The 26,037-nt window shown below is 47.2% G+C and overlaps 1 protein-coding gene across 5 annotated transcripts in view; it reads right to left on the bottom strand.

Moving 5' to 3' along the window:
* LOC138504626 (aminopeptidase N-like) overlaps nt 1-26,037 on the bottom strand; it is a 554,696-nt gene that overhangs the window by 219,575 nt on the left and 309,084 nt on the right. For all 5 annotated transcript variants that reach the window (XR_011279874.1, XM_069625220.1, XM_069625223.1 and 2 more), the window contains 3 exons: nt 16,268-16,410; nt 9,180-9,316; nt 8,960-9,086 (listed from right to left, as the gene is read on the bottom strand). Coding sequence is in view for 4 of the 5 variants with exons in the window: in XM_069625220.1 (XP_069481321.1) it covers nt 8,960-9,086; nt 9,180-9,316; nt 16,268-16,410 (407 nt within the window). In the remaining variant the exon portion in view is untranslated. The remainder of the gene's footprint in view (nt 1-8,959; nt 9,087-9,179; nt 9,317-16,267; nt 16,411-26,037) is intronic.

Genomic DNA, 26,037 nt, shown 5'->3' with positions numbered 1-26,037 from the left:
TCTCTATTCCACCAATGCCAGTGTAGCGTTATCTTTCTCTATTCCACCAATGCCAGTGTAGAGATAGCTGCGTTATCTTTCTCTATTCCACCAATGCCAGTATTGCGGTATCTTTCTCTATTCCACCAATGCCAGTGTAGCGTTATCTTTCTCTATTCCACCAATGCCAGTATTGCGTTATCTTTCTCTATTCCACCAATGCCAGTGTAGCGTTATCTTTCTCTATTCCACCAATGCTAGTGTAGAGTTATCTGCGTTATCTTCCTTTATTCCACCAATGCCAATGTAGCATTTTCTTTCTCTATTCCACCAATGCCAGTGTAGAGTTATCTTTCTCTATTCCACCAATGCCAATGTAGCATTATCTTTCTCTATTCCACCAATGCCAGTGTAGAGTTATCTTTCTCTATTCCACTAATGCCAGTGTAGCGTTACCTTTCTCTATTCCACCAATGCCAGTGTAGAGTTATCTGCGTTATCTTTCTCTATTCCACCAATGCCAATGTAGCTTTTTCTTTCTCTATTCCACCAATGCCAGTATTGTGTTTTCTTTCTGTATTCCACCAATGCCAGTATTGTGTTATCTTTCTCTAATCCACCAATGCCAATGTAGCGTTTTCTTTCTCTATTCCACCAATGCCAGTGCAGCGTTACCTTTCTCTATTCCACCAATGCCAGTGTAGAGTTATCTGTGTTATCTTTCTCTATTACACCAATGCCAATGTAGCGTTTTCTTTCTCTATTCCACCAATGCCAGTGTAGTGTTACCTTTCTCTATTCCACCAATGCTAATGTAGAGTTATCTGCTTTATCTTCCTTTATTCCACCAATGCCAATGTAGCGTTTTCTTTCTCTATTCCACCAATGCCAGTGTAGAGTTATCTTTCTCTATTCCACCAATGCCAATGTAGCATTATCTTTCTCTATTCCACCAATGCCAGTGTAGAGTTATCTTTCTCTATTCCACTAATGCCAGTGTAGCGTTACCTTTCTCTATTCCACCAATGCCAGTGTAGCGTTATCTGCGTTATCTTTCTCTATTCCACCAATGCCAATGTAGCTTTTTCTTTCTCTATTCCACCAATGCCAGTATTGTGTTTTCTTTCTGTATTCCATCAATGCCAGTATTGTGTTATCTTTCTCTATTCCACCAATGCCAATGTAGCGTTTTCTTTCTCTATTCCACCAATGCCAGTGCAGCGTTACCTTTCTCTATTCCACCAATGCCAGTGTAGAGTTATCTGTGTTATCTTTCTCTATTACACCAATGCCAATGTAGCGTTTTCTTTCTCTATTCCACCAATGCCAGTGTAGCGTTACCTTTCTCTATTCCACCAATGCCAATGTAGAGTTATCCGCGTTATCTTTCTCTATTCCACCAATGCCAATGTAGCGTTTTCTTTCTCTATTCCACCAATGCCAGTATTGCATTATCTTTCTCTGTTCCACCAATGCCAGTATTGTGTTATCCTTCTCTATTCCACCAATACCAATGTAGCGTTTTCTTTCTCTATTCCACCAATGCCAGTGTAGCGTTACCTTTCTCTATTCCACCAATGCCGGTGTAGAGTTATCTGCGTTATCTTTCTCTATTCCACCAATGCAAATGTAGCGTTTTCTTTCTCTATTCCACCAATGCCAGTGTAGCATTACCTTTCTCTATTCCGCCAGTGTAGAGTTATCTGCGTTATCTTTCTCTATTCCACCAATGCCAATGTAGTGTTTTCTTTCTCTATTCCACCAATGCCAGTATTGCGTTTTCTTTCTCTATTCCACCAATGCCAGTATTGCGTTATCTTTCTCTATTCCACCAATGCCAATGTAGCGTTTTCTTTCTCTATTCCACCAATGCCAGTGTACGTTACCTTTCTCTATTCCACCAATAGCAGTGTAGCGTTACCTTGCTCTATTCCACCAATGCCGGTGTAGAGTTATCTGCGTTATCTTTCTCTATTCCACCAATGCCAATGTAGCGTTTTCTTTCTCTATTCCACCAATGCCAGTGTAGCATTACCTTTCTCTATTCCACCAATGCCAGTGTAGAGTTATCTGCGTTATCTTTCTCTATTCCACCAATGCCAATGTAGTGTTTTCTTTCTCTATTCCGCCAGTGTAGCGTTTTCTTTCTCTATTCCACCAATGCCAGTATTGCGTTTTCTTTCTCTATTCCACCAATGCCAGTATTGTGTTTTCTTTCTCTATTCCACAAATGCTAGTGTAGCGTTATCTTTCTCTATTCCACCAATGCCAGTATAGGTTTATCTTTCTCTATACCACCAATGCCAGTGTAGCATTATCTTTGTCTATTCCACCAATGCCAGTGTAGAGTTATCTGCATTATCTTACTCTATTCCACCAATGCCAGTGTAGAGTTATCTGCATTATCTTCCTCTATTCCACCAATGCCAGTGTAGAGTTATCTGCATTATCTTCCTCTATTCCACCAATGCCAGTGTAGAGTTATCTGCTTTATCTTTCTCTATTACACCAATGCCAATGTATTGTTTTCTTTCTCTATTCCACCAATGCAAGTATTGCGTTATCTTTCTCTATTCCACCAATGCCAATGTAGCATTATCTTTCTCTATTCCACCAATGCCAGTGTAGAGTTATTTTTCTCTATTCCACTAATGCCAGTGTAGCGTTACCTTTCTCTATTCCACCAATGCCAGTGTAGAGTTATCTGCGTTATCTTTCTCTATTCCACCAATGCCAATGTAGCGTTTTCTTTCTCTATTCCACCAATGCCAGTATTGTGTTAACTTTCTCTATTCCACCAATGCCAATGTAGTGTTTTCTTTCTCTATTCCACCAATGCCAGTGCAGCGTTACCTTTCTCTATTCCACCAATGCCAGTGTAGAATTATCTGTGTTATCTTTCTCTATTCCACCAATGCCAATGTAGCGTTTTCTTTCTCTATTCCACCAATGCCAGTGTAGCGTTACCTTTCTCTATTCCACCAATGCCAGTGTAGAGTTATCCGCGTTATCTTTCTCTAGTCCACCAATGCCAATGTAGCGTTTTCTTTCTCTATTCCACCAATGCCAGTATTGCGCTATCTTTCTCTATTCCACCAATGCCAGTATTGCGTTATCCTTCTCTATTCCACCAATGCCAATGTAGCATTTTCTTTCTCTATTCCACCAATGCCAGTGTAGCGTTACCTTTCTCTATTCCACCAATGCCAGTGTAGAGTTATCTGCGTTATCTTTCTCTATTCCACCAATGCCAATGTAGCGTTTTCTTTCTCTATTCCGCCAATGCCAGTGTAGAGTTATCTGCGTTATCTTTCTCTATTCCACCAATGCCAATGTAGCGTTTTCTTTCTCTATTCCGCCAATGCCAGTATTGCGTTTTCTTTCTCTATTCCACCAATGCCAGTATTGCGTTATCTTTCTCTATTCCACCAATGCCAATGTAGCGTTTTCTTTCTCTATTCCATCAATGCCAGTGTAGCGTTACCTTTCTCTATTCCACCAATAGCAGTGTAGAGTTATCTGCGTTATCTTTCTCTATTCCACCAATGCCAATGTAGCGTTTTCTTTCTCTATTCCACCAATGCCAATGTAGCGTTACCTTTCTCTATTCCACCAATGCTAGTGTAGAGTTATCTGCGTTTTCTTTCGCTATTCCACCAATGCCAGTATTGCATTATCTTTCTCTATTCCACCAATGCCAGTGTAGCGTTACCTTTCTCTATTCCACCAATGCCAGTGTAGAGTTATCTGCGTTATCTTTCTCTATTCCACCAATGCCAATGTAGCGTTTTCTTTCTCTATTCCACCAATGCCAGTGTAGCGTTACCTTTCTCTATTCCACCAATGCCAGTGTAGAGTTATCTGCGTTATCTTTCTATATTCCACCAATGCCAGTGTAGCGTTATCTTTCTCAATTCCACCAATGCCAGTATTGCGTTATCTTTCTCTATTCCACCATTGCCAGTGTAGCGTTATCTTTCTCTATTCCACCAATGCCAGTGTAGCGTTATCTTTCTCTATTCCACCAATGCCAGTGTAGAGATAGCTGCGTTATCTTTCTCTATTCCACCAATGCCAGCATTGCGGTATCTTTCTCTATTCCACCAATGCCAGTGTAGCGTTATCTTTCTCTATTCCACCAATGCCAGTATTGCGTTATCTTTCTCTATTCCACCAATGCCAGTGTAGCGTTATCTTTCTCTATTCCACCAATGCCAGTGTAGAGTTATCTGCGTTATCTTCCTTTATTCCACCAATGCCAATGTAGCATTTTCTTTCTCTATTCCACCAATGCCAGTGTAGAGTTATCTTTCTCTATTCCACCAATGCCAATGTAGCATTATCTTTCTCTATTCCACCAATGCCAGTGTAGAGTTATCTTTCTCTATTCCACTAATGCCAGTGTAGCGTTACCTTTCTCTATTCCACCAATGCCAGTGTAGAGTTATCTGCGTTATCTTTCTCTATTCCACCAATGCCAATGTAGCTTTTTCTTTCTCTATTCCACCAATGCCAGTATTGTGTTTTCTTTCTGTATTCCACCAATGCCAGTATTGTGTTATCTTTCTCTATTCCACCAATGCCAATGTAGCGTTTTCTTTCTCTATTCCACCAATGCCAGTGCAGCGTTACCTTTCTCTATTCCACCAATGCCAGTGTAGAGTTATCTGTGTTATCTTTCTCTATTACACCAATGCCAATGTAGCGTTTTCTTTCTCTATTCCACCAATGCCAGTGTAGCGTTACCTTTCTCTATTCCACCAATGCTAATGTAGAGTTATCTGCTTTATCTTCCTTTATTCCACCAATGCCAATGTAGCGTTTTCTTTCTCTATTCCACCAATGCCAGTGTAGAGTTATCTTTCTCTATTCCACCAATGCCAATGTAGCATTATCTTTCTCTATTCCACCAATGCCAGTGTAGAGTTATCTTTCTCTATTCCACTAATGCCAGTGTAGCGTTACCTTTCTCTATTCCACCAATGCCAGTGTAGCGTTATCTGCGTTATCTTTCTCTATTCCACCAATGCCAATGTAGCTTTTTCTTTCTCTATTCCACCAATGCCAGTATTGTGTTTTCTTTCTGTATTCCATCAATGCCAGTATTGTGTTATCTTTCTCTATTCCACCAATGCCAATGTAGCGTTTTCTTTCTCTATTCCACCAATGCCAGTGCAGCGTTACCTTTCTCTATTCCACCAATGCCAGTGTAGAGTTATCTGTGTTATCTTTCTCTATTACACCAATGCCAATGTAGCGTTTTCTTTCTCTATTCCACCAATGCCAGTGTAGCGTTACCTTTCTCTATTCCACCAATGCCAATGTAGAGTTATCCGCGTTATCTTTCTCTATTCCACCAATGCCAATGTAGCGTTTTCTTTCTCTATTCCACCAATGCCAGTATTGCATTATCTTTCTCTGTTCCACCAATGCCAGTATTGTGTTATCCTTCTCTATTCCACCAATACCAATGTAGCGTTTTCTTTCTTTATTCCACCAATGCCAGTGTAGCGTTACCTTTCTCTATTCCACCAATGCCGGTGTAGAGTTATCTGCGTTATCTTTCTCTATTCCACCAATGCAAATGTAGCGTTTTCTTTCTCTATTCCACCAATGCCAGTGTAGCATTACCTTTCTCTATTCCGCCAGTGTAGAGTTATCTGCGTTATCTTTCTCTATTCCACCAATGCCAATGTAGTGTTTTCTTTCTCTATTCCACCAATGCCAGTATTGCGTTTTCTTTCTCTATTCCACCAATGCCAGTATTGCGTTATCTTTCTCTATTCCACCAATGCCAATGTAGCGTTTTCTTTCTCTATTCCACCAATGCCAGTGTACGTTACCTTTCTCTATTCCACCAATAGCAGTGTAGAGTTATCTGCGTTATCTTTCTCTATTCCACCAATGCCAATGTAGCGTTTTCTTTCTCTATTCCACCAATGCCAATGTAGCGTTACCTTTCTCTATTCCACCAATGCCAGTGTAGAGTTATCTGCGTTTTCTTTCGCTATTCCACCAATGCCAGTATTGCATTATCTTTCTCTATTCCACCAATGCCAGTGTAGTGTTACCTTTCTCTATTCCACCAATGCCAGTGTAGAGTTATCTGCGTTATCTTTCTCTATTCCACCAATGCCAATGTAGCGTTTTCTTTCTCTATTCCACCAATGCCAGTGTAGGGTTACCTTTCTCTATTCCACCAATGCCAGTGTATAGTTATCTGTGTTACCTTTCTCTATTCCACCAATGCCAATGTAGCATTTTCTTTCTTTATTCCACCAATGCCAGTATTACGTTATCTTTCTCTATTCCACCAATGCCAGTGTAGAGTTATCTGCGTTATCTTTCTCTATTCCACCAATGCCAATGTAGCATTTTCTTTCTCTATTCCACCAATGCTAGTATTGCGTTCTCTTTCTCTATTCCACCAATGCCAGTGTAGCGTTATCTTTCTCTATTCCACCAATGCCAGTGTAGAGTTATCTGCGTTATCTTTTTCTATTGCACCAATGCCAGTGTAGCATTATCTTTCTCTAATACACAAATGCCAATGTAGAGTTATTTGCGTTATCTTTCTCTATTCCACCAATTCATTTATTTTTTTATTTTGCACTTGTTAGGTGCTTATCCATAAAGAATATTTTTTTTCATAGCACCCACAGGGCAGAGAGGGTGAGAGGGTGGGAAATACATTACAGCACAATATTTAAGAGCAGAGGGGAGAGAGGGAGGGGGACGAACCTACTATTCCTTGTGAGTATTCAAAACGTGCAAGGGCAGAAAGGAAGAGAGAATAGGGGGTAAGTGCTGGGGAGTCCGAGCTCATGGGTGAGCCATGGATTAAGTGCTAGGAATGTTGCGTGCTATACACCCAGAGCCGCGGGAGGTGTAAGTGCAAGTCTCCAAACCAGAGAGTGTGCAGATGTAAAGTGCTGTGAATAGACAGGAGCTGGGAGTAATCGGTGAGGAAGGTCAAGGCCCTGAGGATGCATAAGGGGCAAGGACACCGATTCAGCAACTTTGGGACTACCAGACAAGAGAAGGTGGGAAGGAGGAGAGAAAGAGGTAAGTCTTAAGGAGCTTCCACAATTTTAGAAGATCCTACTCAAGGCGCAGGGAGAGGGGGAAGCTATTCCATAGGAGGGAGCCCACAGAGGAAAGTGAGCGACCCCCTGCCCTCTGTTTAGCAAAACACGCTACACACAAACAGTTGGTGCCAGAGGAGTGAAGTGGTCTAGAGGGAGAGTATTTAATGAGATAGAGTTGAAGATAATGTGGTCCCTGGGCCCAGACAGCCTTGTGGATGATGCAGAGCGATTTCAATTTAATCCGTGTAGCAACCGGGAGCCAGTGAAGAATATTTAGTGCAGGAGACATTCGGCACCTGGGTTTAAGGCCAAGGATAAGTCTTGCTGTCCTATTCTGGATAAGCTGAAGGGGTCACAGAGTGGAAGAAAGAAGATTCAGGAGGAGGCTGTTGCAGTAGTCAGGTCTGGAGGGAACCAGGGCTTGTGTAACATTGCGCCTCTGAGGGAAAGTAAGAAAAGGCAGAATTCCTTTGAGAAGGAAGAGCTGATAGTTGGACTTCTTGGCAATGTCCTGAGGGTGAAGGAGGAAGGAGAGATATGAGTTGAAGATGCCTCCAAGGTTTCTGGCTTCAGTAGAAGGTGCAGGAGGAGAGCCCAAGGAGGAAGACCAGAGTGAGGGAAAGAAAGAGGGAGCAGGGGTCCCAATGGGAAGGATCTCAGTTTTACAGGCGTTGAGGCAGAGATCATTGGAGGCGCACTAGGACTGGATGGCAGATAAGCAGTCAGGGATGATGGAGGGTGCAAGAGGGTCAGCAGGGCGTCTGAAGAAGAGCTGTGTGTCATCTGCGTAATACTGCAAGTTAGAGGAGAAAGAGGAGATGAGGCGTGCAAGGAGAGCAAGGTAGATGGTAAAGAGCCAGGGGGAGAGTATAGAGCCTCAGGGGACACCACAGGTGGAGATGGAAGTAGGAGAGGAGAAGGGGCCCAGGATGACGTGGGAAGAGCGGTTAGTGAGGAAAGAGGACAGCCAATGTAATGCCTGTTCCAAGATACCAAGTGTATAGTGGAGCCTTTGTATGAGGATGGAATGGTTATCTCTGTCAAATGCAGAGGATAGATCGAGAAGGATAAGGACAGCTGGGGAGTTGGAGTCCAGAGCTACGAGTAGTTCTTCACGGGTTTTCAGAAAAGCAGTTTACGTGCCTCTGGATGCTCGGAATCCAGATTGATGGTCGTGGAGGCCACAAACAAGTTCAGTGTGAGAGGTGAGTTGAGGCAAGGCCAGCTTCTCAAGTAGCTTCCCCAGGTAGGGGGTGATGGAGGTAGGGTGATGGCTGGCAGGGCAGGTAGGGTCAGAGGATGTTATTTTCAGTAGGGGACTACAAGGGAGTGCTTAAGGGGAGAGGGGAAAGATCCAGTGATAAAAGAGTGATTGCAGAAATCAGTGAGTGCAGGGGTAAGAGAGACAATGTTGTCCTTGATGGTCCTGGATGAGCAAGCGGAGACCTGTTTAGAAGAGACCTCCGTGGAGATCAATGCCAGTGTAGTGTTTTCTTTCTCTATTCCACCAATGCCAGTGTAGCGTTATCTTTCTCTATTCCACCAATGCCAGTGTAGCGTTATCTTTCTCTATTCCACCAATGCCAGTGTAGCGTTACCTTTCTCTTTTCCACCAATGCCAGTGTTGCGTTATCTTCCTTTATTCCACCAATGCCAGTGTAGCGTTATCTTTCTTTATTCCACCAATGTCAGTGTAGCATTACCTTTCTCTATTCCACCAATGCCAGTGTAGCATTATCTTTCTCTATTCCACCAATGTCAGTGTAGCGTTACCTTTCTCTATTCTACCAATGCCAGTGTAGCGTTACCTTTCTCTAATCCACCAATGCCAGTGTAGCGTTATCTTTCTTTATTCCACCAATGCCCAAGTAAATGCTCACAGATCAGCTTACCTGACTTTGGCAGTGGATACGGTGTCTTGTAATACTTTTCATAGAAGCTCAGAATAGGTCCTGTCACATTTAAGGCGTAGGATCCTTGATTCTCCTCGATGGCTTTCCTACGAGCCCAGATCCGGATCTGAAATTAAACACAAGAGATCACTTGAAGATACTAGTTGGCTCTACATGTCCGTTATGGCGTCTGTGCTGGAACTCACAGGTCCATCTTTACCTGCACTTTAGAATCTGGGTGCTCAATACTTTCGAATTCTGAGACGATGAAAGCCAGAAGGTAGGTGGACATCTTTGGTGTTTTTGCAAATGCGGTGACGTGCCAGGCGACAGAATCGATGGATTTCGGAATAGTGCCTTAGGAGAAAATTATATTTATTATAATTAAAGTTTTAAAAACGCACAACCTGTACAGCATCCACACAATTTTTGCCCCTCAATTTAAGCACGACTTGACCCTTCAGCGTTACCCACCAGTTTTCCACGAGGATCATGGACCAGGTTATACGTCTGGGGTGTCATTGTCAGAGGTCTTTTGTGGACTTTTGTAACTTTTTGTTTTATGCCAGAAGCCTCACACTGTGGTGGACTCAGATAAAAGGTGTGGGCGTGACAGTTTCTGCATCTTTGCAGGGTGACTCATTCTGAATGACATTCAGCCAACAGTCAATTAGAGCAGCACCAGACATACAAACACAGAAACCTATCAGAATGCCCTCCTTTTAAGTAGCCAATGTATCATGCCCTGAGAAAGTAGTGCCTGGGCACGGATGAAGGCCGTGCCCAGGGGCAGGGCATGCCCGGAGTGTGGACTGAAGGCTATGAGTTTTGCACAGTGTCCAATGGGAAGAATGGGTTGCAAGAAGGTACCACGGACAAGCTGACCACTGGGCATGGCTAGAGACAAGCCCACTGGGCACAATGGGTGTCTAAATGGGGCCTGGCGCTGGCATAACCTAAGTGACCGGGGTTATGGCTGGAGACTAGCCCGGTGGGGGGTGTGGACATGGTGCCATGGCCCTGCTGAAGGACTACGTCCTACAAGAAGTGACCACAGTGCATGGCTAAGGTCATGCCCCCTAGCCACAGTGGGGGACGGGGAGTAGAGGGGTCATGTCCCAGGAGAATTCCCCACTGGGCACGGCCACATGCCCTGTCTCCACTTTGGAGCGCTTGGAGGAGACCAGAATAGAGCGAAAGGCCGCGCCTCGACCCAGTGACCACTAGGCGTGGCTAGGGTCATGCCCCCTAGCCACATTGGGTCGCAGGGAATAGAGGGGTCATGGCCAAGCAAGTGCCCAATGGCCATGATTGCTGGGCACGCAAAGTGACTGCATTGGGGCAGTTAAATGGGTCACAACGAAATACCCCAAGACAAGTGCTCACAGGTCGAGGATGATCTTTAAAAAATTAAATCTCTGAAAAACCTTTGGCTAAAAGGACAACCATCCGTTCTGGATCCTAATGCCAGGGAGACATGGCCACCGCGTGCACCTTTGCTTCCGTGGCTGCAGAAGCTTGATGCAGCTGGGAGCCAATCACACGCCTTGCCAGCGGCTCAGCTGAGCCAGCTCTAGGGGCGGGAGGCCAATGGCATCCAGGCCTAGAGGCGGGAGGCCAATGGGAGCCAGGCCCAGGGGCAGGAGGCCAATGGGCGGAGGGAGCCAGGCCCAGGGGCAGGAGGCCAATGGGCGGAGGGAGCCAGGCCGATGGGCGGGACGCCAATGGGCGGAGGGAGCCAGGCATAGGGGTGGGGGGCCGATGGGTGGAGGCAGCCAGGCCTAGGGGTGGGAGGCCAATGGGCGGAGGGAGCCAGGCATAGGGGTGGGGGGCCAATGGGTGAAGGGAGCCAGGCCTAGGAGAGGGGAGCCAATGGGCGGAGGGAGCCAGGCAATGGGGCGGGGGGGGGGCAATGGGTGAAGGGAGCCAGACATAGGGGTGGGGGGGTGAAGGGAGCCAGGCCTAGGGGCGGGAGGCCAATGGGCGGAGGGAGCCAGGCATAGGGGTGGGGGGCCGATGGGTGGAGGCAGCCAGGCCTAGGGGTGGGAGGCCAATGGGCAGAGAGGGCGAGGCATAGGGGTGGGGGGGCCAATGGGTGAAGGGAGCCAGGCCTAGGGGAGGGGAGCCAATGGGCGGAGGGAGCCAGGCATAGGGGCGGGGGGGCCAATGGGTGAAGGGAGCCCGGCCTAGGGGAGGGGAGCCAATGGGCGGAGGGAGCTAGGCATAGGGGCGGGGGGGCAATGGGTGGAGGGAGCCAGGCCTAGGGGTGAGAGGCCAATGGGCGGAGGGAGCCAGGCCTAGGGGTGGGGGGCCAATCGGCGGATTCACGGCGGAGTCAGAGGAAGCACAAAGGAGGGTTTGACAAATGTATTCCCTGCACACATGCACCCAGGTGAGCTGGCATGCTAGGCCAGTTCAAGGAAATGCTGGCAAGGGCAGCTTTCATCAATATTTAGGAGTGGGAGGGGCAGAAGGTCAAGGTGGACTTTTTTGTCTTGTTTTAGACTTTTTCTTACAGAGTCTGACATAGAAAAGAAACAGTGCTTGTGTACTCTGCTTGCCAGAAACAGTGCTCTATGGGATGGGATATGATGGGATGAGATAGGATAAAATGAGATATGACAGGATGGGATAGGATAGAATGGTGTAGGATGGGATATAATGGGATAGGATAGGATGGGATGGGATGGGATGCGATGGGATGGTATATCAGAAACCACGTGATGCATCTCTCTAACCTGGCTGACAGGCCTTATACTCCTTATACTATGGCATAATCTAAAAAAGCAAACATTTGTGAAATTGTAAAGCAAATTGTTTTTTGAAAAATGCCACTGTTGTTTAATCTGCACCTTCGTGAAAATGTGTTTAAAACATTGTACCGCAAGTGGCAGCTTGTGGAAGAAGAACACACGTGTAAAAGTATCTTAAATTGACCCAAAGTGGAGCCTTCCAATTGGCTACTGCTGGATGCAGCCATCGGGCCTATGTGCTCCAGGAAGGCCCTGGCTCTGGTTGCAAAGCGCCAGCTCCAGTGGGATGATCGAATTCTAAAATGATTCTCAAGAAGCTTCTGCATAACAACATGTTGCACAGATATTTCACCCTCTTTCCGTCTGTCTCTCCTCAATTATGTTTCTCTTTCGAAATACCCGTTCCATTTTTGACTGTTTTATTTTCTGTCTTCATTTCTCTTTGATTCTTTCTTTAGTTATTTCATTCCTCTTTTCTTCACTTCTATCTTTCAATTTCTGACTATAAATCACTTCTTCTATTTACTCGTGTCCTTTCATTCTCTTTCCTCCCATTTATTTTCTCCCAAGACCTTCTTCTTTCTTTCTTTCTTTCTTTCTTTCTTTCTTTCTTTCTTTCTTTCTTTCTTTCTTTCTTTCTTTCTTTCTTTCTTTCTTTCTTTCTTTCTTTCTTTCTCTCTCTTTCTTCGTTCCTTCATTTCTTTCTCTCTTTCTCTCTTTCTCTCTCTCTTTCTTCGTTCCTTCATTTCTTTCTTTCTCCCTTTGTTTATTTCCCTCCTTCCCTTTTTCTGTCTTTCCATTTTTTTCTTGATAGTAACACAATTCATGGCTTTCATCTGAAGTCATGGGAAAAATGGTTGCCACCAAGAGCTAATTGGGGGATTCATTTTTTGGGTTCGTTAATATATTTGTACAAATCTGCTGGATTTCTTCAAGCAAGCAATTTACTTTACTTTACTTGAATATATTTCTAATGGGCACCAATAACCCCGAGGTTTAAGGGCACAAACAGAAAACTAAGACAAAACAAACAATCATCCAGGCTCAGATATGGTGGGATTGCAATCCAGCTCAGATCTGGTGGGATTGCATTCGAGCTCATATCTTTCCAGCTCAGAACTTTCCAGCTCAGATCTGGCAGGATTGCATGCCAGCTGAGATCTGGTGGGATTGCAATCCAGCTCAGATCTTTCCAACTCAGACCCTTCCAGCTCAGATCTTGTAGGATTTTATTACAGCTCAGATCTGATGGAATTGCATTCGAGCTCATATCTTTCCAGCTCAGATCTTTCCTGCTCAGATCCCTCCAGCTCAGATCTTTCCAGCTCAGACCCTTCCAGTTCAGATCTTGTGGGATTTCATTCCAGCTCAGATCTGGTAGGATAACAATCCAACTCAGATCTGGTGGGATTGCATTCGAGCTCAGATCTTCCCAGCTCAGACCTTCCAGCTCAGATCTGGTGGGATTGCAATCCAGCTCAGATCTTTCCAGCTCAGACCGTTCCAGCTCAGATCTTGTGGGATTTCATTCCAGCTCAGGTCTGGTGGGATTGCAATCCAGCTCAGATCTGGTGGAATTGCATTCGAGCTCAGATCTTTCCATCTTAGAATTTTCCAGCTCAGATCTGGCAGAATTGCATGCCAGCTCAGATCCGGTGGGATTGCAATCCAGCTCAGATCTGGTGGGATTGTATTCGAGCTCAGATCTTTCCAGCTCAGAACTTTCCAGCTCAGAATTGGCAGGATTGCATGGCAGCTCAGATCTGGTGGGATTCTAATTCAGCTCAGATCTGGAGGGATTGCATTCGAGCTCAGATCTTTCCAGCTCAGAACTTTCCAGCTCAGATATGGTGGGATTGCATTTCAGATCAGATCTGGTGGGATTGCATTCCATCTTAGATCTTTCCTGCTCAGACCCTTCCAGCTCAGATCTTCTGGGATTTCATCCAGGCTCAGATATGGTGGGACTGCAATCCAGCTCAGATCTGGTGGGATTGCATTCGAGCTCAGATCTTTCCAGCTAAGATATTTCCAGCTCAGATCTTTCCAGCTCAGATCTTTCCAGCTCATATCTGGTGGGATTGCAATCCAGCTTGGATCTGGTGGGATTGCATTCCAGCTTAGACCCTTGCAGCTCAGATCTTGTGGGATGTCATTCCAGTTCAGATCTGGTGGGATTGCAATCCAGCTGAGATCTGGTGGGATTGCATTCGAGATCAGATCTTTCCAGCTCAGATATTTCCAGCTCAGATCTGGTAGGATTGCAATCCAGCTCAGATCTGGTGGGATTGCATTCGAGATCAGATCTTTCCAGCTCAGATATTTCCAGCTCAGGTCTGGTGGGATTGCATTCCAGCTCAGATCTTTCCAGCTCAGATCCTTCCAGCTCAGATCTTTCCAGCTCAGATCGTTCCAGCTCAGATCTGGTTGGATTGCAATCCAGCTCAGATCTGGTGGGATTGCATTCTAGCTCAGATCTTTCCAGCTCAGACCCTTCCAGCTCAGATCTTCTGGAATTTCATTCAAGCTCAGATCTGGTGGGATTGCAATCCAGCTCAGATCTGGTGGAATTGCATTCGAGCTCAGATCTGGTTGGATTGCATTCCAGTTTAGATCTTTCCAGCTCAGACCCTTCCAGCTCAGATCTTGTGGGATTTCATTCCAGCTCAGATCTGGTGAGATTGCAATCCAGCTGAGATCTGGTGGAATTGCATTCAAGCTCAGATCGTTCCAGCTCAGAACCTTCCAGCTCAGATCTGGCAGGATTGAATGGCAGCTCAGATCTGGTGGGATTGAAATTCAGCTCAGTCTGGTGGGATTGCATTCCATTTTAGATCTTTCCTGCTCAGACCCTTCCAGCTCAGATCTTCTGGGATTTAATCCAGGCTCAGATATGGTGGGATTGCAATCCAGCTCAGATCTGGTGGGATTGCATTTGAGCCCAGATCTTTCCAGATATGATCTTTCCAGCCAGCTCAGATCTTTCCAGCTCATATCTGGTGGGATTGCAATCCAGCTTGGATCTGGTGGGATTGCATTCCAGTTTAGACCCTTGCAGCTCAGATTTTATGGGATTTCATTCCAGTTCAGATCTGGTGGGATTGCAATCCAGCTCAGATCTTGTGGAATTGCATTCGAGCTCAGATCTTTCCAACTCAGATATTTCCAGCTCAGATCTGGCGGGATTGCATTTGAGCTCAGATCTTTCCAGCTCAGAACTTTCCAGCTCAGATCTGGTAGAATTGCATGCCAGCTCAGATCTGGTGGGACTGCATTCCTGCTCAGATCTGGTGGGATTACATTTGAGCTCAGATCTTTCAAGCTCAGAACTTTCCAGCTCAGATCTGGTAAGACTGAATGCCAGCTCAGATCTGGTGGGACTGCATTCCAGCTCAGATCTGGTGGGATTGCATTTCATGCCTTCGGTGCTGACAAAAAGAATGTGCATTTCATGGCCTCGCTGAGATTGCAGACAGTGATCTTGAGCTGATTGGTATTGTTGGATCCGGGGTCCTCATGCTAGAGTTCTTAACCAAAGCAATGGTGAAAAATTCAATATGTGTATATGCTTCATGCCAGTAAGACTGAAATCCTCCTCATTGGGACTCCTGCTCCCGCCTTCCCTCTCTCACTCTAGCCATCCAACCTGAGCCCTCTACCCACTCCTTCCAGTGAGGCTAAGAACCATGAGGTCATCAGAAATCACACTATCATCGGCACCTCCTCAGAGGTTATTATTCCCTTCCTCTCCTTACCCCAGAAGCTCACTGTCTCCAGAGCTCTGGTCCTCTCTAGGCTGGACTACTGCAACAGCCTCTTTCTAATTCTGCCTGCCTCCACGTTGCGTTCTCTCCAACTAATCCAGAACAGGGATGCTGGACTTGTCCTTGGCCTCAAGCCCAGGGATCGTATCTCTCCAGTCCTGAAATCTTCCACTGGCTCCCTTTGGCTGTGAGGATCAAGTTCAAAACCCTCTGTATCGTTCACAAGGCTTTCTGGGCTGGGGACCACACTACATCCAACTTTCTCTTCCTACGCATCTTCCTTCTTGAGCCCTCCGCCCATCCACCTCCAACTCTGTGAGGGTCAGACGCTTCTCCATGCAGAGAGTGGGGGGTAGATCTTTGTCCTCGGCTGGGGCCTCCCTCTGGAACAGCCTCCCTGCCTCTCTCAAACTTGAGCAGGACCACTGAAAATTCCGGAAGCAATTCAAAGCCTTCCTTTTCGCTTCCGCTCTCTCTCTCTCCCTCTCCCATGCTGATGTCACTGTCTGCTGCGCATACTGGTTGCCTGGCCACCCACTGACCATACAGGACCAGGCTCCTGCACTACCGGTTGCCCCTGCTCTGTTTCCTGACCTCCCAACCACCAAGAGACTGTATCTGCAACCCTACAGTCCTCTGACTCTCTGCACCTTTGAGCCACCTCCCGGCTGCACTTTTTAGTTACTTGCACTCTCCCTGCCCACTCCCCCCAAGCCCTAGAAACACTTGTGATCTGGCACCTTACAAATGACTTATCATATCACATCACGTCCGGTAATATGCGCACTCACTGATGTTCGGCATGTTGGAGAGGGCCACAAATGTTGGCTTGTGGATCAGAGTGATGTTGAAGGTGGCCTTCATGGCCGGCTCATCAAAGCATGGGAAGGCCTTCCGGGCGTGAGGGGCCTGCATCTGAGTTGTGGCGATGATCCTGGAATGAAATGGAGACATTTTTTAACAGTTTGCAATAGAGCTCCACAATCACAGCCTCTGCATTCGAAGAGTTAAATCTACTCAATGATTAATGGAGACATTTTCTCAGCAATCAAGTTTGAACTTGACAACCCGTAACTTTCTGACAAAGAAATGGACATTTGTTTTGTTAAACCCAGTCATAGGCTCAATGAGAATAAATGAAAACAGAAAACACGTGTTTCATATGGTGTTTGCTGCTGTACTTGTCATACTGCGAAGAGACAGTGCATCCTTGGCTCTGACCCGAGACCCTTTCTCCTTTCCCTTTGGCAGGTGTGTGTCCTTGTGTCCATCACTTTTAGGCCTATGGAGGCCTAGTGGCACATCTCCACACACACCGCTCTACAGCACTAGACAAAAGCCAGGAGGCCCAGGCACCTGATACCCTTGGGTCTGGTGCGCATTATAAAGAATAAAACAAACAAACAAACAAAGCACGGGACCTTGGACGCGCCAAGCGCATGATTACGTAGGATGACGTCCCATTCCGCGGCTTCATCTTATGCTGCTGTTTGTGAAGTGGTTTGGGTGCTTGCCACTGGAAAGCGAGCGGCAGTGGCAGGTGCAATCAGTTCTCACGACCACCCATTCCCTTTTTCATTGGCCTTTGTTGTTATTCGTTTTACTTTGTTGCTTTTCTTTACACATTCAGAAGTACTGCAGTAGGAAAGCATACGTGATATGGCGGTTGTAGCTTGTGCATGCTGCGGCTGTAAGTAGCCTTGCCGCTGGGAGCCAAGAGGTTAAATGCCCCTAGTTGACAGCTGACGATCGTTCTCCTGCGTATTATAGTTCCCAGGTCCGCACCCCATTGGCAACCTGTGAGTGTTACATGCTATTAACGGTATCCAGTCATTGCATCGTATACAAAGCATTGAATGCCAAAAGCATCGAACACAAATGCATATAAAACAAAGCATTGAATGCATTTTTTTCAAAGGTAAAGGTTTTATTTGAATTATAATGGGTTTTGAGGGGTAAAAAACAGGGGTTGGGGGGACCCCCCATTAAAAAAAAAATGGAACAAAAAATGCATTCGATGCTTTTTTTCTGTGCTTTTTTTTAGATGCTAAGGCATTCGATGCTTCGGCATTCGATGCAATCACTATAAACCCTATTAACACACTATTTATTAATAGATATACAGTACTATATGTACATTTTTAAGTTAGTTGGCGGGGCGAGGACTGCTCTACAAATATGTGATCGAGTTCTCCAGATGTGCTGGTTGACTGCATAGAGGATGGCACTGTGCCAGCGTTGCAGAAATCCAATGCCACTTGGGCATTTCTGATCACCTGCTGTTTTAGTATTTACAAACGTCCCCTAATCTCCATGTACTTATCGCTAAAACCTCCCTACAAATCAGATCCTCACCCATACCAACCATCGTAGGTTACAAACTGCTGCTCATGAAACTACCCACGGGCCCCAAAACTACCTTTAACAACCTACTGTTATACCGACTACCTAACAACCTGGGTCACCCCGCCCTACAGGTCCCACTCCTTATCACCCCATTACGGAACCCCTCAACTAAGTTCATCATATTAGGCAACATTAACCTTGGCTTTAACAATCCAGATGACCCTAAAGCGTGTGCCTTTTCCACAGCCATGGATGACATGAACTTCAACCAACCAGTCCGCATGCACACACATGACAAAGGCCGAATCCTAGACTGGATCCTCACCTCCAATACCAGCATCAATATCTCGGCCATCACAGAATTCCCCTGATCAGATCACTTCATCATCAACTTTGAGTTATGTATCGCCAACCTGCTCATTACACGACTGCCTACATCCAGGCCTATCATGGTCAGAAATACACACAAACTCACACTGGACTGCCTCACCCTAAACTACTTGCCTCACTCTCCAAACACAACCACACCAACACCATTCCACACAACATTTCCACCCTCTACCACACCTGCCTGCAACTTACGCTAGACTCCCATGCTCTACTAATTGGTAAAACCTTAAAACCCCTAAACCAGCAAACATTTGGTTTGATGAAGAACTCATTAGCTTACAGGCCCGAAGGGTAAGGGACGTGCAGCTGAAGCAGCTGTCCCAGCCCCAAAGGGTAAGAGACATGCAGCAGAAGCAGCTGCCCCAGACCCAAAGGGTAAGAGACATGCAGCTGAAGCAGCTGTCCCAAACCTGAAAGGTAAGGGACGTGCAACTGAAGCAGCTGTCCCAGCCCCAAGGGTCCAGGGACGTGCAGCGGAAGCAGCTTTCCCTGCCCCAAGGTTCCAGGGACATGCAGCTGAAGCAGCTGTCCCAGCAGCGAAGGGTAAGGGATGTGCAGCTAAAGCAGCTGTCCCAGGACCAGCACAAGTAGGTGATGACATGCCCCAGGCCATTAGTGGTCCGGCATCTGGAGCCCAGAGTGGTCCCAGCCACCCAAGGTCAATGCCAACACCACGTGCCAAGAAGGCAAAGCCTGCATAGCAGGAACAGGCTCAACCCCATGGCACGGCACAGGACACTGGCACATTGAGGAAGAGGAACTTCCATGATGAAGAACTCCAGATCCTCATGGACTACGTGACAAGGCACCACCGGTGACATGTGTCTGCAACCGGGGAGCACACATACACCTGCTCATCGTATGGTGCATTGGCAGCATGTCACAGATGAGCTCAACGCCTTAGGGTTTGAGAGGCACACTGCTGCTCAGGTAGTGAAGCGCTGGAATGACTTCAACCATCGCACCAAGTCCAAGCTGGATGCCAACCTCGCCACGGCTTTTGCAACTGGAGGGGGGTCGCCAGAGGAGGTGGAGCTGACCTAGCATGAAGACGCTATGAGCCAATTAATTCTACTGGATCAGGTGCAAAGCGTGGGAGGCCTACCAAATTATGAGGGCACGTCCGCTGAGTGACCAAGATTGTGCACCCTGAGTATGTCTAGTGAAGCATAACCAAGATGTATGATTGTGTTGCACATCTGGCTGCATTTGAATGACTGCCCCGGGTGAACCATGTCGTGGTGTACTGACTCCTGTCGAGTCAACTCAAGAGTGGATACAAGCCATGTGTTGTACATCAGTTGAACATGGCCGTTTGACAGTACTCATCCCCCACTAGCATACCCACCCAACATCTGCAACATGATACCACAACGTGCCGTCTTGTTAGTTGCATCCTTGATGTCATTGACTCTACTCTTTTGGACATGAGCTTGTGTCTCAGAAACGAGTTACACTTCATGCCCTGCAGGGTATAGATTATCTATCCACATATGTATGTAGGTGCTTCCATGCCACATAGAACATTCAAGATTACTACCAACACACCTGATGGCATGCCATGAGTGAGTGTGCATATGTGTAGACTATGCACATCCCAGCTGCCGCTATGGCAATGACTCCTGAGTCAAATTGTTGTGAGGCCTGATCCCTGTTACCCTCCCACACTCAGTACACACTCCACGGGTCCATGCCCCTGTCCCCCTTGTGGGTCATTGTACATTGTTCCTATCTCCAACTGCATTTACTTACTCTCTCCACTTCACAGACCTTGGCTAGGTGTTACTCTTACAGTCTTACTTCAACTGGAACTGTTTCCTTTTTCCACACTTAGGGCACGTTTACATTAGGGGCAGTGCCTGTGCCAGGTCAACACTGGTGTGGCATGTGATGGATATCTACTTGGAAGGGAATATGTGTATCTGCCTGTTGACATGACATCACAGAGCAACATGACCATGCCCATTTCACTGGTATTAGTCAATAGTTTGCTGTTCCATGTGCCATAATGTGTTTGCTAACGACCATGTTTGATGGCAATGGGTGCACTGGCAGCATGGCCCTGAGCAGGGAATGTTGTTGCCAGCCTGCATATGCCATGAGCAGATGGCTTCTTGTACATAGAGTGTGGATGCTGTTTCTCTCATGGTGATATGCCCTGCATGTTGTTGCATGACAGCAATGTGATACACATGTTTACTGTAGAGGCGTTTCACATGACTTCTCATGTCTTCTGTCCATGTGGAGGTGGGGAGGCACCAGATGCAGAGGAGGAGGAAGAAGAATCTGTGGGGGTTCAGACCACCAGTGGATGAGGTGGCGTGGCAGGCCGTGAGAATCCACTGGTGCTACAGACCATCCTGTGCATTACTGCTTACGATGCTGACTCTTTGAACTCCAGTAGCTCTGATGCTGAACCGGATGTGCAGTCCTCAATGCTGGCAGAGGTGAGTGCACCAATTGTTGGAGCAGTTGGGGCCTGTGAGTCTGCAGTGGGTCAGGTACCTTCACAAGGCCAGTTAGTGGTGTCAGGGCCATCTGTGGTGGTTACCGATGCAAGGCCTTGCTCCCATGTATTGGTTTCTCGTCCTGGGGCAGATGTCCAAGGGAGGGTAGCAGTCCTGCAGCCAGAGACAGTGGCATCACAGCAAGGGCAATGTTCCTTTGGGTCAGAGAGGCGTGGGCCCCGCACACGAGGGTAACGTGTGCAGCCTGGGCAGACTGTGTGGGAGCAGCAGATGTTGCATTCTGCACACCAATAGGGTGCTGCCTATGAGAGTTTCACTCAGGGCATGGATAGGGTTGCCAGTTCCATGATCCCACCAGAAACTCAGGTGGAGCCACAGCTGCAGGTAGTCTGGTCCACATACCACTCCGACAGGCTGTGCATGGAGGACAACATCAGGAGCTGACGGGCAGATCTGAGGTCTCTGCAGGCATCCCTACTTGCAAAGGGTCTGGCACACATGGAAGCCCTGAGGCAAGAGTTGTTGGCCCATGGAGCTGCGATCCGTGAGGAAGAGGCATCCACCAGGAGACTGCTCCAACAGGAGATGCTAACATTGAGGCAGAACATCTCTGAGGAACTCTGTGCATATCGTGAGGTTCTGCATGGTGACCTCCAATCCCTTAGGGTGCTGGTGTATTCATCAGTGTCACGCATTGCCGATGCCACTGAGGACCAGGCCAGGGTATTGTGTGGTGAGCCTCAAGCACCACTACCACCTTCCGATTCAACCCAGGATGGTGGTGCCAGCAGAGACATGCCTCCCGGCCCGCCATAGCCGTGCGGTCCGTGAGCTCATGGAGGGGTATTTTTTTTAATTTATTTTTTACATCCACCCATGTGGAAGTTGACATGCACCCTGCCCCTCCCCCCTCCTGGGTGGACCCCCTGCAACTCGGTCCATGATGGACATTTTTGATTGAAACTTCTATTTTTTGTTGATACTTTTGATCACCCAGGGCCAGATGTTTGCCTTTTTTTAAAGTTGCCCTTTCCTGGTTTATTTTTGATTTTCTTTCCTTATATTTTCCTTGAGGTGTGCTGTTAACATGACATTTGCAGTGGTGGACATGCAGGCATGCATAGTGAGGTCAACTTGCATGTTTGCATAGTGGTGCACAGGATGGCATGTGCATGTAAATATGGTTTCTGTGTTCCATCGCACATGTGTGCCGTGTGAATGGTACTTCACTAGCCTGTTGTAATGTCTTCTCCCATGTTGTTTCAGTAATCCGTGATCTGGCGGTGTCTGCTGTCCCGGGGGAGAAACCCTGCACCCTTTGTTGTCCATGCTCCCCATGCCCTCCACCTATGCACTGTCCCCCCTGTACCTGATTAGGAGACACAGTTCCGGGTAAAGGTGATGCGGGAATCACACCATACCGTCACAGTCATCGGGTAGGCATGAGCACTGTCTTGCATGTTGAGCATGCATGATTGGTCTGCATGTTTGCTGCATGTGTTACTTAGCTTATATGTGCTTTCCATGCTAACATGCCGGTATGGTTATTTAAGTGGTGCTCATATCACCCTGTTACCTATCTTGGAGAATTCCTCTATGGCCGCACCTACTGTGGTGAAGAGCATGTCATTGACCATCTCCAATCCAGGCAGTGTACTCTTTGATCTGGCATTTCCTTGGGCTTCCCTCTCAATGTCACTCTCTCCCTCTTTCTGTTGTGGTACACTGCACTCCTGGGCTGATCCAAATCTATTTCCTGTCACCCTCTGGCACCCTGTGTTGCTCCTGCAGTGGGTGGTCTCTGCATATTCTCTGTAGCAATTCATGTGTTGTCATGGATGTGCATGTTGTTTCTGTTGTTACTGTGCATGTGATTGCATTTAGGGGAAGCGTCTCCCGATGGGTTGCATCATATGCAAGGCAGGTGGGTACCCTGTACAGGTAAGTGAAGTGCAATAGCAGACACGTGTGTGGTGTTTGCATGGGTGTCTAGCACTGTGTGTGTTCACTTGGGAGTGACCTGTCTTGTGGGTCACCAGTACTTCTTAATGGGTGCATGTTTCACAGGGTGTGCTTCTGATGATGGGTCTGGGCATGGTGTAGATTTGATGGATTGGTGGGGCCACTGTTTCACATTCTAAAATATGGGCATTCTAACAGTGTGGGCCTTTCATGGGTGTTTGGGAGTGGGTAGCATGGCCAGCTGTTTGTGGCCTGTGACAGGTGTTGCTGGTTGTGCTGATGTGTGCCTCAGGGCACTTTTATCATGTGTAATCAGTGACACTTCACATCCCTTGCAATGTTTGTGGTGTTATGGATCAACGGCACATTTGGACTGTCTTGATTATGGATCAACCATTATGGTGTGCAGCACCAGTTCAAAGCCACAAACATGTCGGTATTTATGCGTGTTTTGGGATCCTATGTTGTGTACCAGCACATTAGGGTTAGTGGTGTTGGTGCTTTCTCATGCATGTACCATGCATGCTGCACCATGGTGTTTGCAGCTTTAAGTTCACTGCAGCTGGGTGCATGGTACTGCTGCATTCAACTAAATGCAGTATTTGCCCAATTGTATGCTGTGACAATGAAGTCTGCACTGACCATGCACTTTTTGTTTGCATCCTACACTTACCATGCATTTATACTTGCATGCGGTATCACATTGCTTTTTGTTGTCTGTGTATGTCTTCCATAGCAGTTTCCTTAGTGGCCAACCTTCCATTGTGATATCAGCATTTACGTGTCAAGCATGGTCCTGGCGAGAGGGCAAGAGGTGTGTATTTGTGTACTTGCATTCTAGTGGTTTGCATCATTGCTGCACTTTACACAATGTGCTACCAACTTGCCCACCCATCCTCTGTATTTTCTGCACCTACTCCTTCACAGTCCCTTTGTAATGCACTTGCATCTCATTTATTTTCAACAAGCCAGGACATGCCAAACCTCCTTGTGACAGGCTCCTCCAACACAACCCTCCTCCCTCTACCTCCCTACACTCACCCTCCTTCTTCCTCAATCTACTCCTTCGCTCCTGTCCCCCCTGAAGAAGCCACCAGAGTTGCCAACTCTAGTAAGGTATCTTCCAAACAGGTGGGCCCCTGCTCATCGAGAACCATCAAGGGCAACATCTCCTCTCTGGCCCCTGCTCATCGAGAACCATCAAGGGCAACATCTCCTCTCTGGCCCCTGCTCATCGAGAACCATCAAGGGCAACATCTCCTCTCTGGCCCCTGCTCATCGAGAACCATCAAGGGCAACATCTCCTCTCTGGCCCCTGCTCATCGAGAACCATCAAGTGCAACATCTCCTCTCTGGCCCCTGCTCATCGAGAACCATCAAGGGCAACATCTCCTCTCTGGCCCCTGCTCATCCTGAACCATCAAGGGCAACATCTCCTCTATCACCCCTGCTCATCCTGAACCATCAGGGGCAACATCTCCTCTCTGGCCCCTGCTCATCGAGAACCATCAAGGGCAACATCTCCTCTCTGGCCCCTGCTCATCGAGAAACATCAAGGGCAACATCTCCTCTCTGGCCCCTGCTCATCGAGAACCATCAAGGGCAACATCTCCTCTCTGGCCCCTGCTCATTGAGAACCATCAAGGGCAACATCTCCTCTATCACCCCTGCTCATCCTGAACCATCAGGGGCAACATCTCCTCTCTGGCCCCTGCTCATCGAGAACCATCAAGGGCAACATCTCCTCTCTGGCCCCTGCTCTTGCTGATCTCTGCAACCACTCCTTTGCTCCTGTTTCATTTCCATCCTTACTCAAGCACTCCCTTGTGTGCCCCATCCTTGCAATACCATCTGCAGAGCCTTCCTACCCAGCCAACTACCACCACATTTCAATCACCACCTTCCTGGGGAAACTGCTTGAGAAGTTTGCCCTCACCCAAATGGACGCCAAAGACGTACTTGTTGGTGGTGTACATGTATACCAGTGTGGATTACAACCTTCCTGAACCACAGACACTGTTCTCCTGAACACCCATGAAGAACTGCTTGCATCCCTCAATTCATATTCCCCCACTGTCCTCATCCTTCTTGTTATCTCACCTGCGTTAGACACAATGAAGCATTTCATCCCCATTAAAATGCTGCATGGGTGGACAGTGGACTGGCTTAGCTCATTGTTAACCAACTATTCCTACAGAACCATTCTGTGCCCTTTCTGCTCCCCTACTTGCTCCTCCACCAGTGGCGTCCCTCACATCTCCATTCTTGTGTCCTGCGTCTTTAACATATACATTTCCCTGCTGCAACGCTTCATTGCCTCATTCTCCCACAAATTCCAGTGCAATGCTGACGACACACAACTCATCAGCAAAGTTTCTACTGAAGCACTTGCACCTTCATTCACCCTGACTGCTTCTCCACCATCCTGGCCTGGTGCACTTCAAATGACCTCTGCTTGTATACCAGCAAAATTGAGAGTCTCCCTATTGGAACCCCTGCAGCCTACTTCTTCCCTTCACTCTGGCCTTCCTCCATGGCCTCTCTCCCTACCCCTTCCTCCGAAGCCAGGAATCTTGGAGTCATCTTCGACTCCCCCTTTCCTGCATCCCTCATATTCTGGACATTGGCAAGAAGTCTCACTTTCAGCTCTTTCTTCTCAAAGTAACTGTATCCTTCCACACCTTCCCCCAGAGACTCGTGTTACCTGTACTCTGGTCCTCTCCAGGCTAAACTACTGCAACAGCCTCCTCCTTATTGTTCCTTGGTCCACCCTACAACCTCTCCAGCTTACCCAGATTAGGGCAGCAAGACTTATCATTGGTCTCAGGCCCAGGGACCGCATCTCTCCTGCACTACACAGCCTTCAGTGGCTCACATTCTCAGCACGGATTACATTGTAATCCCCGTGTATCATCCACAGGGCTATCTGGGGCCGGGTACCACTGTATCGTCAATGCTTCCTGATCAAATACTCCCCTTCTAGACTTGTGTGTTCCTCTGGCAATAACTCCCTGCGTGTGAAGCACTTTGGTATAGAAATGGCTGTTGGTGGATCAATTTCCTCTGCGTGCTGCCTTCTGTGTAATAGCCCCGCTCTCCCTCTGCTTCTTGAGCAGGACCTTCTTAAATTCCCAATAATCCTCAAGTCCTTTCTCTGCTCCTTTTCCTTCTCCCCCTCTCTTCCGTGCTAATCATACAGTAGCATGCCTGATGTGCAGAGCCCCTATGTGTCCTCGGATCCTGACCCCTCACATGTATCATCGAAGCAACTGTGTATATACTGCACACGGATGTTCAGATCAAGCAACGACATCTGCTTGGAACCGAATCCCTACAACAAAACAAAATTCAGAGGATTTTCTTTCGCTCACCTAGCACCAAAAACTTGGAAAGTT

This window comes from Ambystoma mexicanum, chromosome 11, assembly GCF_040938575.1.
Source record: "Ambystoma mexicanum isolate Mex_15411 chromosome 11, UKY_AmexF1_1, whole genome shotgun sequence".
Lineage (NCBI taxonomy): Eukaryota > Metazoa > Chordata > Amphibia > Caudata > Ambystomatidae > Ambystoma > Ambystoma mexicanum.
This window is presented reverse-complemented; position numbering and strand designations above follow the sequence as displayed.